Source organism: Dermacentor silvarum, chromosome 1 (assembly GCF_013339745.2).
Source record: "Dermacentor silvarum isolate Dsil-2018 chromosome 1, BIME_Dsil_1.4, whole genome shotgun sequence".
NCBI lineage: Eukaryota > Metazoa > Arthropoda > Arachnida > Ixodida > Ixodidae > Dermacentor > Dermacentor silvarum.
The window spans coordinates 347,481,238-347,498,438 of NC_051154.1; the positions used below are offsets into that span (position 1 = coordinate 347,481,238).

Here is a 17,201-nt window from a genome sequence, read left to right on the forward strand (position 1 = left end):
ACCTGAAAACGACTTGGCATGCCCGGCGCTCGACAAGGTGCATGCTCATCGCGTTTTTCGGCATTCACGGCATTGTGCATCAGGAATTCGTGCCGAATGACCAAGCTATAAATAGCGAGCATTACAACCACGTTTTGGGGCGTCTGAGGGAGGCTGTTTGAATAAAATGGCCAAATTTGTGGCACACGAGGAGCTGGATGCGGCATGACGACAATTACGTATGGTTAGCTTTTGTATAACGGTTTGCTATCATATACAAATGATATGTCCTTGTTGCAGTTGCTAGCTTTTTATTTTAATGCTTTGCTGTTTGCTTTTGTCGTACATCAGCAGCACTTCATGTACAAGTTACCTTTTAATTTCTGTACAACGACGTAATTCGCTTGTGTTTGTTTCGGTGCTGCGAGCGCTTTCGTGTACATATGTCGGACCTACTCTGCAGATAATGTGCTGCTCTGGACTTTGTAAAGGGGGACGAAGCCCTGTAAGGCTGTATGCGAAAGCAAACAAACAAACGAACGAATAATAATTCACCCTGTCAGATATCAATACGCACACGCGAGTTTATTGCCGGAAACAACATGTTTTCTACCCTACTTGTCAGATTTAAAATTGGCTGCCATTTACTTCACTCTCTTCCCGAAATTAAAAACCTAGATTCCTAGAATTGCCCCTTTGGCACGATTTTCTTAATCAAGCTCGAATCGTTAAAGGTGCTCGACTCCTTCTGGAAAGACGATCCCAGACATAATCGCAAAGTAGCAAGAACGTGGGGTGGGCTCTATTGCTTCGCAAGGGGGCCATTTCAGCGGTGACCGCGTTTGAATGCACATAAATAGATTACATTCTTCAAAACATAGCCAGTCTCGAACCTTTTGCTACCACCATGTACAGAATGCAAGCTAAAGTGTACTTTTGACCTTTGGGTAGACGAACCTATCCCCCTGTTCCCTAGAGCCTTCAGGGCGCTGCCGCCGTTGTTCCACGTTTCAAGTTTAGCACAGGGAAATCAGGAATTACGATCTTTAATTAAGAGACGAGTAATTGCGTGGTGTCAATTCAACAAGTCATACCGATAGTGATGGAGCAATTTAAGTACCTCGGCGTATACATAAACGAAGGAAAGACTTACTCTAGCACCCACCAAAATAATCAGAAAATAAAGTGCGTGCGGAATGCAGCAATAATGAAACACAGAGCAATGTGGGGCCACAATAAGTATGAGGTGGTGCGCGGAATCTGGAGATGAGTAATGGTGCCAGCGCTAACATTCGCAAACATCATCATCATCATCATCATCATCAGCCTATATTTTATGTCCACTGCAGGGCGAAGGCCTCACCCTGCGATCTCCAATTACCCCTGTCTTGCGCTAGCGTATTCCAACTTGCCCCTGCAAATTTCCTAACTTCATCATCCCATCTGGTTTTCTATGCAAATATCATTCTAAGCAAATATCATTATATGCTTAAAATCGGATATCTTGTCGGACGCACGTGTTTAGGGCTGCCTCGGTGCACCTCAACCATAGCAACAATAGCCATCGCGAGAGACCATACGATGCAGACACACGTAGCTGCCGACTCCCTCAGAGCGCACATTCGTCATCTGTCAAGGATCCCCGACCATCACTTAGCTTTCCTGCCAGCGGAGAGACCTCAAGCGACCTTTTCAAAAGTGATTAGCGCCCATCAAGAGTGTATACCGTCATCGTTTACACCGGCGTCGAAGCCTTCATCTCCCCTGTGGTGCCTGCGACAGCCTCAAGTGAATTTTTCTATTCCCGGAATCACCAAGAAGGCCAATCATCCATCGTTGGCTCTGAACCAACTGACGCTCCAATTAATGCGCCAGACATATCAAATCAAATCAAATCAAAATATTTATTCCAACATTACAAGGCAAATGCAATGTTGAGGATGACAGGTAAAAAGCCTTCTTGAGGCTTGACCGGCCCTGCATCCTATACACTTGGCAGAGCAGTGGTTACAAGGCACAATATGATCAAAAGAAACTCGTAAACAAGGCAATGTAAGGTTTTTAAGTCAGTTTTAGGAGATAAGTGATATCGAAGATTAATTGAAAAATTATTCAGGGAAGAATGTGTTACATTTTATATTGGAATACCTAAGTATAGGAGCGTAGAAAAGCCTTAAATTCTGGAGGGTTCATTTTTCCAATATCAATGTCTATTTCTTTGAAAGAATTTAATAACCTCGGTAAATTATTTTCAAGCATCTGTTTGCTATAATTTGTCCTATGTCTTGCAACATTCCATATTTCAGTGCGGCGGGTGGTGTAGGCAGGTACATTGTGGTGCAGGTTGGCAATTTTCACAAGGGTAACGTTATGTTTCTTTATACTGAAGTAATACTCCCGTAGGAGTCTATAAGTGTACAGGTCATGAATTTTTCTTATGTGGTACCTATCGAAGAGTGGTGCGGTGTGGTCAGTGTAAGATACATTGGCAATAATACGTAGCGCCCTTTTCTGCATGACAAGTATATTGTTAAGATTTGTTTGTGTGGTAGTACCCCATACTAAATGACCGTAATTGATATGCGAGGCAAACAAAGCATTATATAGCAGTATTTTAACAGAAGTGGGGAAAGTGTGTCTATTGCGACTTAGCATACCAACTGTGCTACTGAGCTTCTTGAGGACTGAGTCTATGTGGTCGTCCCATTGTAAGGTGTTGGAGAAGGTTACACCAAGAATTTTAATTGTGTTCACAACCTCAATATTCGTAGACTCAAACGTTAAATTGTGATGCTGTGGGATTTCTTTACCTGGAGTTCGAAAAATTACTGCTTTGGTTTTATTGCAATTAACCTGTAGATAATTCTTGTTTGACCAAGTGGAAAGCCTATCAAGAAGTTCATTTGCCATTCTCAGTAATTCTGTGTAGTTATGAGACGATATAAAAATACTTGTGTCATCGGCATACATTACAAATTTTGCTTGTTTGTAAATAGATACTAGATCATTGACATAAATGTTGAAAAGTAACGGCCCCAGAATACTTCCTTGTGGTACACCTGAAATTATTTGTTTGGGTTGCGATTTGAATTCATTTATTGAGACAAATTGATGCCTGTTATTGAGATAGGAGGATAATAATGCGAGTGGCGTGCCCCTTACTCCATACCATTCTAGCTTACTGAGGAGAATATTATGATTGATGTGGTCAAAGGCTTGCGTGTAATCAACAAATATACCGATTGTTATTAACCTGTTTTCGAAGTTTCTTAATATGTACTCTTTCTGATCTAACAGTGCCAGTTCTGTGGATTTGTGCTTCTGAAATCCATACTGAGATTCAGTTATAAGTAGGTATCTGCTACAAAATGATGACAACCGATTTTGGATAATTTTCTCCAAGCCCTTTGAGAAAATTGGGAGGATCGATATTGGGCGATAGTTTTTTACATTTTGTTTGTCACCTTTTTTAAAAATGGGGGTTACTCTGGCAGTTTTCATTCTGTCAGGAAAAGTACCACAAGAAATACACAAGTTGTAAATGTACACCAAAATAGGGGCGATTTCATAAATGACATATTTAATAGGCCGTATCTGCAGGTCGTCTACGTCACAGCTACGTGAATTTTTAAGGTTCAAATAAACGGAACACACCTCAGCAGAGTCAGTTGGTACGAGAAAAACGGAATTTTTGTTTCTAGGTGTTGCGATATCATTAGTGGGGTGAGAATTCGGGTCAGAATTCTTGGCTACGAAGTACTGGTTAAATACATCAGCAAGTTCCTGGTCTTTCACTAGGCGTCCGTTTAATGAAATTTCTTGTGGTGACTCTCCCTTCTGCTTCCGTCCCGTAAGAGCGTTAATCTTGTTCCATAGTTTATCAGTTTGTCCTGTGCAAGATTCAAACTCCCGAATATAATACGCGTCTCTTGCCGTTCTTAATTCTTTTGTTAACTTATTTCTAAAGGTCTTAAACAATTTAAGATGTAAAGGTTCCCGAGTTTTTAGAAACTTCGCATACAACCTATCTCGTTTTCTCATTTTCGTTAAAAGCTCTTTGGTTACCCAAGGCTTTCGAATCTTTGTACCGATTTTTCGCTCTTTCGTGACAAAGTGTTTCCTGTATACTGCCACAAAGGTACTAATGAAGATATCGTAAGCCTTTTCTGCTGTGTTTTCTAGAAAAACTTTATCCCAGCAGGTCCCTCGTATCTCGATCTGAAATGCTTCCAGAGAGTTTTCCGTAATGCTTTGCAAGGTTATACACGTTTTCATCATTTTCTTGGTGCTTTCGGGAGCTTTAACAGACATACATATTGGCATATGGTCACCTATGCAGCAGCTTAGAACGGCACTTGAGACATTGGTTGGGTCATAGTTGGTGATGAAGAGGTCGAGCAGTGTTGCTGATGTGGAGGTTAATCTTGTTTCTGACTTTATAACATTCGCGTACCCATAAGATATAAGTAGTCTTTCAAAGTCTATTGTTTTGCGAGTAGCACCTTTCATGTCAATGTTAAAATCACCGCCAATAATAACTCTCTGCCTATTCTCACTTGCAAAAATAAAAAATTTCTCAAGAAAAGTGAAAAACGTGCAATAGTCTCCGTCAGGGGGACGATAACACGTGGCAAGAAGCAAACACTTGCTTTCAACACAAAGCATTTCGTAGTCATTGGTTATACAACAGAAATCAGTTAACAAGTCAGTTTTCATAGAGTCATCTATCAATAACGAGACACCTCCGCCACGTCTTGATGTCCTGTTCAAGTAAAATGTGTTTTTGTTAGGCAATTTAAATACCTCAGAATCTTCATTATACCATGTTTCACTAAACATAACAACGTCGCAGTGTGTGTTTATATCAGCAAAGTATGCTTCTAATTCCGGAATTTTATTATTCAGCGATTGGGCATTCATATGTATACAGCTCAGTCGTTTTTCACCGAGGCCTCGTGGAGTGAACCATTTTTCTTTTGGTATATGTTGCAAACTGTCCATGAGGAAAAGGAGTTTCCGAAAGCAACCAAACGAACAGCACGTCTACAAATGTAGAGCCTTCAAGTCATCTTCACATTTAATCACTGCAGCAGTTTCACCTGGTGCCCTACGCACGAGAATCTTGCCGCCTGTGTGCCATACGAACTGGTAGCCTGATCCCTTCGCCCATTCTTTGGCGAATGTAAACAGTTTCCTAGACCGAGACGTCATATTTTCACAGATGTACCGCTTGTCGTTGGGGCCGTTTAGAGCCTTTCTTTTAGCCATGAAGGCAATCTTAAGTTCATGGCGAGCACAGCGCATGATAATCCCTGGTGTCTTTCCAGGCTTTGATGGCAGTCTGTGGAGTGCCACTACGTCTTCTCCAGTTACCACTTTCAGCTCTAGCCCTTTCGCCAAATCATTCACCTTCTCAAGAAGATCTTCCCCCTTCGTTTCAGCAATACCGTGGATTTCGATGTTGAGGCTTCTACTACGCCACTCAAGTGCCTCGATATCAGTCTGAAGCTGTTCTAGCTCTTTTGTGGCGCCGGATTTTTCAATATTCTCCACTTTCCGCCTAAGATCTTTGAGTTCTTTTTCTTGGCGGTCCTGGCGCTGCTGTATGACATCAAAGCGATCTGAGAGTAGCTGGATGGATTCTTCAATGCCGTTTACCTTAGTCGGCAATTCGAGGAGCATGTTTAACTTGCGGTCCATATCTACAAACCTAGTGACCACTTCACTATCAGATGTTCTTGTAACTGTGGTCATGCCGTTTCCTGCCCTACACTTTTCACACTTCCAGTGCTTCTTTGCAAACTTTTTTGCCTTAAACTGTTGCTCAGTGACGTCAGAGCATGTTCCTACGTGAAATAAAAATTCACACTCTGTACAGGTCACTGCAAGATCATCATCACTCAGCACACGTCGACATAAGTTACACCGCTCCTATGATAGTAAGAAAACAAAAGACGATAGGATTATTGCCTCGACTTAGAACACTTTCAACCGTGCATGTCACGTTTACATCGTCAGTAAACGCATATCATGACTACAACATATCATGACTACATACATATATATACCGACGGCTCGACCTCACCTACCATCTCAACTGCCGGATTCGTCGTTCCAGCCAATCAAGTTGCAGTTAAATTCAAATTGTCACATATGAATACATCTAAGTCGGCAGAACTTGCAGCCCTCCATGCAGGTGTAGCCTACGTCACCGAAGAGCCGGCACAGAAATGGGTCATATTCTGTGACTCTAAGGCAGCCCTTCACAGTATCAAGTCAGCCTTACATCACAGAACTTACGAGCAGATGATATTCGACATCAGGGAAGTACATCACCATGCTCTGGAAACAGGGCACAGTATAGTCTTCCTGTGGATTCCTGCTCGCTGTGGCATCATCTGCAATGACATTGCTGAGAGGGCTGCCCGATCTGCCCACGAAGACACTCAGACGCGTACAATACCTTTGGCGAGGACGGACACTGCCAGTGAAGTTCGTCTGCTTGCACGCAAAACGTCACAAGCTTTATGGAGGTCAAGTGCCTTCAATCGCCGATTATATAAGTTGGACCCCTTGCTACGGCTACAACTGCCATCTAGCCTTTCCCGCGGCGAAGCAACCTTGCTGTGCCGCTTGTGGCTGGGAGTGGCGTTCACGAACGCTTACTCACATCGTATGGGAATGGCTGAGAGCCCGATGTGCGACTCCTGTATGTGCGAGGAAACCATCGAGCACCTATTGTGTACCTGTCCTCGCTACGACGTACAACGCCTCTCTCTCTCAGGACAACTTTAAACCGGCTGGACTCGAGACCGTTCTCCGAGTCAAAGATACTCGGACCGTGGCTACACCCGTCACTGGCACAAAAAGCGTTGCGTGCATTAGTACAGTATTTGAAGTGCACCAGTTTAAGATACCGCCTATACTGACCCTGTACATCGTCCCAGGTGTACTCAGTGCTCATTCTCTCCCTATTTTTCTCTTTCTATTTCCCCTTTCCCTTACCCCTAGTGCAGGGTAGCAAACCGGATGCTCTTCTGGTTGACCCCCCTGCCTTTCCTCTCCTTGCTCTCTCTCTCTTGTCGTAGTTGGAAGTTCACCAAAGATCGGTAGGCCGGTTGGCTTTGGGAGCCCACGGTAAAACCACAAATGAGGCAGGGCAATGTGACATGGGTTGGGCCTCTTTTGAAGTCAGGGAAGCACTGAGCAAAATTAGTTTTGAAGACTCAGGAACATGGATGAAAATAAATGGATGGCTAAAGTGCACAAGTATCTGTATCTGAAAAGCATGGACACAGAATGGAGAAAGAAGTCAAGAAAGTTGGCAACCAAGTACAGCATAATTCAAACTGTAAATAGGCAACCAGGAATCATCAGAAAGAAAGTGAAAGAAATAAACAGTGAATTCGATGCAAAGAATGGAAACAAAAAGGACCATGGAGATTTACAAGAATGAGAAGAAAGAAATTAGAAGGGAAAATCTGTACGATAACACAAATGGCTGTGCCTTGCTATTTGAGGCTCGAGCCGGTTGCCTAAGGACCAAAAACATACCGGAGCAAATATTCGGAATTAGATGAGGCATGTGTATGCTGCAGCAAAGAACCGGAGACCACTCAACAGATCCTAATGGAATGCGAAGGGGGTTCACCCAGTGATTATTATTATTATTATTATTATTGTTATTATTATTATTATTATTATTATTATTATTATTATTATTATTATTATTATTATTATTATTATTATTTGGTTTGTACACAGATAACACAAGGACACGAAGGAAATAAGGAGGGAGCAAGCTGACAACTGCCACCGAGAGGGGCACAACGCCTGCCTACTCTTTCAGGAGGAGGGAAGACAGGAAATGAAAATATGAGGAAAGAAAAGCAGAAATAAAGACGAAGACACAGACAGGACAAAACAAAATACAAATAATGTCTATAAACGGGATGCCAAGTCAGTGTCCTTCAGAAAAGTTAGCAGGGCTCGATGGGCCTGGTCACGTCGGAAAGCGCACCCCCTTGGAAATAGGCAATCGTCAAGGGTCGCACATTGCAGCCCGTCTATATTCCTTAATTAGCAATGCGCGCTGCGCAACGAATGCGAGACACTCTAAAACGAGATGTTCAAGTGTCTCACAGGAGCCACAAAACGTACACGACGGGCTGTCCACATGTCCTTGTCGGTATAGTCGTTCGCGCACCAACACAGACCCAACCCTTAACTTATATAACAGTGCTCCAGCACGACGGGGCAAGCCTCGACCACGAACACGGAGAGGGAACGATCCGTCTGCAACATGCCGGTCTGCGTGCTGCTTTAGGAGGTGTTGGCGTATCAGAGGACGAGCGTTTTCAAACATGCAGGAAGTGCCAGGGCAGTCACATTCGTGGTGGACACAACTTGAAGGGAGGTGATCAGCCTCTTTATTTCCAGCGATGCCTACGTGCGAGGGTACCCACTGGGCAATGAAGAACACACCGCAGGAAGTTTTTTTCCGGAAGTTTCTTGGATGCTGCATAAAAATGGGCTATCGGCATCTTGTCTCAGTCTACTGAGGGCAGCACGGGGGACTAGTAGGTAACGCACACCTTCCAGAAGGCCTTTGGTTTAAAGTGGATGGAAGCATCAATCGGTCAGCAGTCGAAATGAGCAACATACGTTTGGAGTATTGGTGGAAAATAAGCAGGGGAGAGATTGATACGACCTGATTTGATCTCTTAGTCATACGTAGAGGTACAAGGTAGATATTGAGGGAAAAAAAGACTAATGAAAATAGCTAGATAAAAAACATGTATGGCATACCTGAGTAACTCAAGCAGGCTAGGGGACTTTTTGTCACCGCCCCGTTTCAAAGGCGAGGTCATAAATAATAATAATAATAATAATAATAATAATAATAATAATAATAATAATATATAACACAATAATAATAATAATAATAATAATAATAATAATAATAATAATAATAATAATAATAATAATAATAATAATAATAATAATAATAATAATAATAATAATAATAATAATAATAATAATAATAATAATAATAATAATCACGATATTCGGCACGAGTGGGACTCCAAGTCGAAGGCGTCGCAGCATTACATTTCTCCATTCTTTGCAGGCGGTGTGGGATGAAAGCGGATCAAGATGGCATTGGGGCACGTACTTTTCGTCCTGCTATGTCCCACGCTATACGTGAAGAGATACTGTGGGGTCAATCTTGTCATAGTGTGCCCCCTTGTTGCAGTATCGTTTCTTTTCTTGACTGCACAGTCGCAAGTTCGTAGGAAGGTTCGCTTCCAGGACTTCCTATGTGACCGGGCACTTATTTTACTTTATTTTATTTTTATTGAAAGATACCTTACAGCCCCCTAGAGGCATTGTTTAAGGGGGATCAGTGCACATCAGACCAGATCAATGCACACTATTTCTATAGCGACGAGTTTGTGTGCACCGAAAAATGTTGAAACTTTGGCTCCCGTCAGCTGGGACACCCCGTATATGTGCCATCAACAGAAGTCAATCATTGCCATCGTTATGTGCTCCTTAATTGCCTCCACAGGAGACGAAACACTTCTAGCCTTGCATATTAGACCAGGTGTGCCTAATCCGAAGTCGCAGGAAGCATGCCATTTGCAAGCCAGGTGACGGGCGATTCGTCTGATCTCTGATGGCGTCGTGGCAATAGGGACAGTGGGTAGTAAGAGGCTGGCTGCTGTCACACGGTACGTATCTGTGCTGTGGCTTTGATGACGAGGTAACATAGCCGTGGCATCGCTTCTGTAGCACGCCGGTCCATGGTTGCGCCGGGGTTAAGCACACATTAAGCCAGTTTGTAGGTGACGGATAAGACTGTCCTGAGGAATAATTCCGACCCGCGGGAGAATCCGATAATCCTTGCAGCACAACGAGAAAGATAGAGATCGTGAGTGGGACAGGAGAGGAGGCCTTTGGACAAGCTCGGTGGCGAAAGCGGCGCTGCAGCTCCTCCGCTAGAGAAAGCTTTCGCCGCCGACGCTCTCCCCTATATGCACAGTTGTTAGCCTAAAACTGCTCCATTCCGAGGCTAAGCGAAGTCCGATCCAACCAAAATACATAGTCCTCGAGTGTTACAGCTTGCGCCCCCGTGCACAGAGCAAGTGCACAGATACCGAGTGTTTCACGTAAGTTTCTAGATGGCAGGGGCCTCAAAAGGGTTTAGAAAGGATGAAGCCGGCATTCCTATCACAAAAAAAAAAAAAACAATTCACAAAAGTGTTAGCACAAGTTTTTAGTGCCAATTTATTTCTTATCATTTAGGACCGCGGCGCATTTTGAGCTTCGCATGAAATATATAGGCTAGACGTCAGGGCCGATCACTATTTGTAAAGCGAAGCTTTATTTGCCTCTTCCTTCGACTTTTCCACTGATGCTGCCGATGTCTTGCACACCGCGTCAGGAACTGGTTCTGAGCGTGCATATTCGCAATGCACACAGATGGTCGCGCCGCGGAGAGGCCAGCGAGAGAAATATTTCAAGGAGTATCCGCACAGTGTAACCATGTGACTCTGCATCCGCGGACGCGTTTCTGTTTTGTTTACAGCTTCTACTTACGTCATATAAAAAAAATTAAAAGCAACGGAATGTGTAGCATGCCTCAGTGCACCAACCGAGCTAGAAGGATCGGTGAGACAAGGCTTCATTCGTTTCCGCTGGACCCGTGTCTTAAAAAGAAGTGGGTGGGGAAGCTCCGGATCGGGAAGTTAGGCGCCGCCGTGAAGGTTTGGAGCGCAGGCTTTGTCGCCGAAGTGTGCGCTGCAGACCTCTCCATGCCCCTGCCACCACTACCACCCTACCACCACTACCACCACTACCACCACCACCACCAATCTTCGCTTTTGTCGCAGTGACAGGCAAACGGAAGCAAACAAAAAATTTGGGCGGCACGCTGAAGCGCGTCCTCGACCTCACCAGGCTCGTTGCATCGGGGCGTAACTATAGGTTCGCAGCTGCGCGCCGATAGCTATATATATATAGGTCTCTGGCATATTTTCTTGCACGGAACCTTTTCCATTAAAACCGAATTTGAAAACAATATCGGCATATTTTTTCTGGCTTAGACCGACAACACTGCACTCGATCTAGCCTTAGGGTTCGTTATAGATACGCTTCGCGTCACATGCATCCTTCAGTAAGGGTGCCATTCGTCGTAAAATAACAAACAAACACGCACGTACATCTGGTTATGCACGATAGTCATCTATATTTACGCGGGGCGTGAATTATTACATTCAAGGCTCATATATATTTACGGGACGCGCACGCCGTTGCAACATGGGCGGCCACTGCGGCGGCAGCACACAACAAAAAGTTTGGACGTGGGACGTCCCTTGCACGTGGGACGTCTGCACACGCAGTCGTTGAATTGTAACAGCGTGAGCACTGCATGTCTTGACCAAGCTGCAAATTAGATGGCCAGCGTCCAAAACTTCGTCTTCGATTATAGACACCGAATCCTCTTTTCGTACATTTCAAGGTGTCCCATAATCTCTCCTATATACATAGCTGCTTTGTAAAAGGAAGCGACACTTCCGCAGCCGATGATAATAAACTCTGAAAAATGAGAATACACTCGGCGTGCTACGAGAAGGATTAGAAAAAGCCCGGCGTGCTACTACGCGGACGTGCCGTGGAGAACTTTGATACTCTCTCTCCGCCATTATGGATCAGCTCTTGCGCCACCTATAGTCCGTGTACATTGCGAATACCCTCTGAAGCTCCCTGGGCGTCACCGCAATACCCTCTTGACAGCTGTAAGTATCCGTGACCCAGCGCAAAAGCATTGCACAAACTACAGCGCTTACCTTTCTACTAACCTACATCAGTGCAGAGTGGCGGTAGATAGAATGATAGAGAGGAGGTTGAGCGAGGAGACAGATAATGGGTAGAACCAACGAAGTCATGAAACGAGTGACTGGCAGCCTTAACTGCCACTCTTCGCTCGCTGTTCCCATACATGGGGAGAGAGGGAAAAGGCGACGTGAGAAGGCGAGGGAACGCCAGTATTATTATAGACACGACAGCGGTTGAGGACAAACTGGATAAATTTAAAGCGAGTGACAAACGATTTTTAACGACCCAGTATTTTATGGCGCAACGAAAAGCTCACCCTCGGTAGGGTTTACACCTGCAGCGGTTGCTTCGGAAAGCGCGTGGATAATTTGTAAGCAGAATTTTTCGATCTGAGCAGCCTCTAAAAAAAGTTGCAGTGGCTTAGCTCAGCTATGCCAGGATATACGTAGCGTTATCAAAGGTTCAGCTGATTATTCTTAGCTTTCCTGGTTGTCTAGATTGTCAAGGATTAGCTTGATTGTCATGCTTACTGCTGCTCCAATGACACACACGCGGTGTACGTATTATGTGGCACATGTGTATAGCCTTCTTCTGTTCATTCCTCCTACGCTCAACCGCTAATTGCCAGGCAACTACTTCGGGATCCGATGAGTCAAGGTTCTCCGTTCTTCTGCGCTGTTGAGCAGCATTTGCGCTCTCCTTCTTCATGGCTATACCACACTGGCAAACGCCAGTCAGAAGCGCAGAGGCTCCAGCGCAGTGTCAGACGGCGACTGCACAGCGAGCGCGCGCCGGCGCCAGTGCGTCTACCACGGCTACGACGTCACTCCTCTGGAATGCGCAGACCGGCGCCGGTGAGCCGCGCGCGGCGGCGGCGGAGTGCGCGAGAGGTGCCGGCTCCGGTGGCTCCGGTGCGCAAGCCGTGTGACATCACTGATCCTTGCGCATGCGCAGCACGGCTCTTGATGTGCCGCGCGAAACGGGCTTGGCTAGGCCAGTGTAGCTAACGCTACAAAAAGATAGTCCCTCCTCCAGCAACGTTGAGAAGGGAGAGAGATGCCGATAGCCCGCCCATCGTTCTGCTTTCACGGGAGTGAGCGCAACTGCGGTTAACCCCCTACATTTTGTCATTTTCAACGACTTTTAAAAGTAAGAAAGCTGGTACAATGAGTTTGCGTTGTTGTACAGACCTTATATTTGTACCGCGTTTTTTCCCGAGTATACCGCCTACGTCATGACTGCGGCTGGCCCCCGGCGTGTCGATAGACGAGCCGAGCCAAATCATCGGAAACGAAGGCGAAGACAGCACCACTTTTCTACTCACTACAAACGAAGGCTTATCTGCACATTGCAAGTTAGAAAAAAACTTCCAGTAGAGAAAAAAGTGTACGGAATTTCAATACTAATAACCCCACAAGGAACTGCGTACAGTAGTATAAGGTCACGTGATATGGCTCTTTTGCATCTTAAGGTTTAAGATGCAAAATCAGATCGTTAAAAAAACGATCTGATTTTGACCCACGCCGTAGTGGGGAACTCCGGAAAATTTGGACCACCTGGGGTTCATTAACGTGCACTTAAATCTAAGTACACGGGTGTTCTCGCATTTCGCCCCCATCTGTTACTGAGTCTAAGACTCAGGAACAACACGGGAACGTTTGTTTGATTTTCCATAAACTCAATGCAAAAAGAAAGTCCGAGACGAACCACCTCAGACGTACTCTTCGGTTAAGACGAACATTCGGAGTGACTACCACCACTACCAATCCTGGAGGCTAGCCTACTGGAGGCCTGTGGCGCACATCGTCGGTGAACAGAGGCGAAAACAAAAGGAGAAAACAAAACAAGTAAAAAGAAAAAAGCGAAGAAACTCTCCTCGCGCGTGCCGTTTCTCAGCGGTATATCATGTGACCTCGCGTCATCATACGGGTCCTACAGACTATGGCCTGTGAGGCGGCAGATACCTGCTTGAACTCCCACTTGAACTTTTTCCAGCAGCACGAAAGCACAGAAGGATTTTTAGGGTCATTAGGTGAGATGACGTCGTTTGTAGCTGCTCGCCGATTTGCATAGAAGCGACAAACATCCATCACGGACTGGATAAAGCCAAGCAAGAGTACCACTTGAAAACAGTTTTCAGCTAAATAAATGCTCTTTATGTTATTTTTCCCCCGTTGTAAGCTTACTTCATTTACCGTTTTTAAGTAAGATATTTGGATGCACCTGGTCATGTTGCCAATTATTTTTTGGAGTGCGCTTCTGTTTAGCCGAACATCCGATAAGACGAACAAATTTTCATGATCCCTTCTAGTTCCTCTTAAGGAAGTCTACTGTACTTTATAAAGAGCTATCACTCGAGCTATCGTTGAATCATTGGAATCGACGAGCACAGTAAAAATTTTTGAAGCATGCAAATCATTGTTATTAAATGGATAAATAACTGAAATTGAAAGCCAGCGGCGACGCTTGCGACACCACTGGCGGAGCTCTTCCTCACACCAGTGTTTCTTCAGACGTTTCGTAGCGGACATTGCTCTGTTATTTCTGTCCAGCAGGAGTTGCCGGAAGTGCTAGGTCGCACCAAGATGTCTCACCTTCCGAGGAGTCCAAGCACAACGCGGAACATCGCTGTCAATGATTCGCCATTCGGGACTAACTGGCAGTTTTAAATAAACAAATTAATAAAATTGCACTACGGCCTGCATTCGAACAGAGGATCGCTAGCACAGAAGCCCGGTACTGCAGCCATTTTACGCCACGGACGCGTGTCCATTACAATCGCGTGCCTGATAATCAGATCACAGTTTTAGCATGACAAAACCCGGAAATTACTTAAAATTAACTTATCTGCATACGTAAAAATGGACTGATCCCAAAAGTAGGGCGGTCTAAAAATGGAAGCCGATACCGATAGGGAAGCCTAAAAATGTGTACCGTCCCGTAGATTGTGCAGTAAAAACTACCTCCCAAGCATTCCGTACAGATCGTTAACCAGCGAAGCTTAAACGGGCGGCCCCGGTGACTGGGTTATCCCGACGGTTCATTAAAGTATTTCTCAATTATAGGTTACGTCTTTGTGTTCCTTAATGAGGTTACACACACGTTCGGTTGCGACGGAGAGAACGACGTCACTGACGGTATGCCCGCAGTCCGCCGTTGTCAGCTCGCGTTCGATGTCTAGAATTTGCTCGGCGATGTGGTTAGCAGCATTCGCCCGCTATTGCCACTTGCGATTCCTAGAAATTAAATTGCGCTCAAAATTAAATCTGTCCGTTACGTAAGACAATGAATGGCTCATACCCCCTTAACCAATGGTTCATACCTCCGTAAACGCGGCCTCCCCATTACGACGACAGGAGTGAAATTCTACGCTGGAATGATGAGCAGCAACGCAGCCAGCTGTGGAAGAAGACGACGACGACGAACGCGTGCCGAGCTCGAGCACAACCCGAGGGGCGCCAATGAGCCAGCTGCGGAAGAAGACGACGACGCTCGAGCCGTTGCTGATGATAATAGTTTTCTGTACACAGGCGATTTCGCCTAGCCATATACTATTTCGCCTAGACATATAAAGCTTCGCTTTAAAAAGTTAACCTGTTCGATGGTTCCCCTAGTGCGCTCACGCGAGAGGTGATGCGATAAAGGGCTGAGCGCAGTGACGCCGCCCTATTTCAACCCCAACTCACTCAGGAAGGCTTTGTCTTTCATCGACTTCAACTGGAGGTTGAATTGCCTTCCAACTTTTTTCCCGGTTGCAGAATGCCGTCCAACGAATTCGTGTAGACCTTTACTGTGGGTATGAGTACACGTTATATCAATTTTCGCTTTGTTTTTATACGTACACGACCCGGCTCTTTCAAGCGAAGTCTTTGCCTTTTACGTTGGTCCGCTCAAAAATTGACAAAATGAAAGAAAATCGAGTTCAAGTTGTAATATGCATCATGAACACTCGAGCGGGAGCTTTCATACGAAGCAGTGGTTGCGGTGTACGGCAACTATGCCGTAAACGCAAATAAAGATTACAGTACGATCCCATTTATTCAGCTCGCCCAGACGGACACAGAACGATGCGTTCAGCTCGGAATACATCGGCAACAATTCTCAGGCACGGGACTCCACGTGGTTCCATGGGAGCACGAAAGGCAGAACACACCATCGCATGAGCCTGCAAAAAAAAAAAAAATAAGAGGAAAAAAAGTTGCCAGTCACGATACGCTATAGAGGCGAAACTTGCGCACTGACGAGATATTCATTAAATTACTTTGGTATTCTCATTCGAGTGCGTTGTTACTTCCTATTACTTGTTTTCTCTTGTTCTCCTTCTCGTTCGTCTACTTTCTTGTAGCGCCGGCAGAATGACAGGGACACGGAAAGGCACCTTAGGCCAACACACAACGCTAAGTTTCAAGGTAAAGATAAAGATAAAGAAATTGGTGGCGTACTGGCGCATGCGTCAGCCAAATGTGGCTATGTTCGTAGCTTCCAAAGTCCTTTCGAACTTGCTTCTATTAAGGATAAAAGTTTGTTTAATATGTCTCAGACGTCACTTGATTTTTGGTGCCACAGCGCGGACGGTCGTCGGATTTTTCGACGAATGAGCCACCTAAGGCTTTCGCCTTAGTAAAGAACGTAAGTGGCGTATGATGGAAAACTTACGAAGCTTTGCGTGGAACAAATGAACATGCTTGAACGCTGGCCGGAGTATCAGAGTACGCCGTGAACTTTTGCGCACGACTACCAGTATGATGAAAGTGGTAATTAAAACTTCGCAAGTGTAATGCGATAATATTGTGAGATGATATGTATAGAGCTAAGAAATTGTAGGTAACCCTAATAAGGTGCGAGTGCGACTAAGAGACTTAAGCGTCTCTTAGTGGCACTCGCACCTCGGTGTTGGTGTTCTTTAGGTTAACATTCCGTGTGTGTATGTTTTGAACGAACGACACCGACACAGACAAGCATCGTCTGTAGGTCTTCTTGTGGGTAGTAGGCTGTGTTTGGCCAGGCGGCTTCCTCGTCGACCACATCCATAGCGAACGCAAAGCACGAACCGAACTCGGAGGAGCAAGCGAGCGAATGTCTTTCCCCTGGCACGATGTGTGGGCGAGGAGCGAGGAAGGGCGAGGAGGAAGCGCAGCGCACGCTATCTGGTGGGGCGTAGCCCCCTAGTACAGTGTACTAGACTATTGGGTAGTGTGCTCTCTGCCCTATGCGGCGCACGCTTCCGACTGAAGCCGCGCATGTCGCCGGAGCCGGAGGCCACTAGGGGCGCTGGAGCTAGTTCCACCTGAAGACCCGTGCCAGCGCGTGCGCTCCCGTCACTGGCATTCGCTTGCTGCAGTCTGCACACGAGGACGCGAATCGACTTGATTTTGATTGTT

General features: G+C 45.4%; 1 protein-coding gene across 1 annotated transcript in view; it reads right to left on the reverse strand.

Moving 5' to 3' along the window:
* Window positions 1–5,679, reverse strand: part of LOC119444478 (adult-specific cuticular protein ACP-20-like) — a 13,657-nt gene extending 7,978 nt beyond the window's left edge. Inside the window, exon 1 of the mRNA XM_037708877.1 lies at window positions 5,389–5,679. Coding sequence (XP_037564805.1) covers window positions 5,389–5,679 — 291 coding nt within the window. The remainder of the gene's footprint in view (window positions 1–5,388) is intronic.
* Window positions 5,680–17,201: the final 11,522 nt, after the last annotated feature.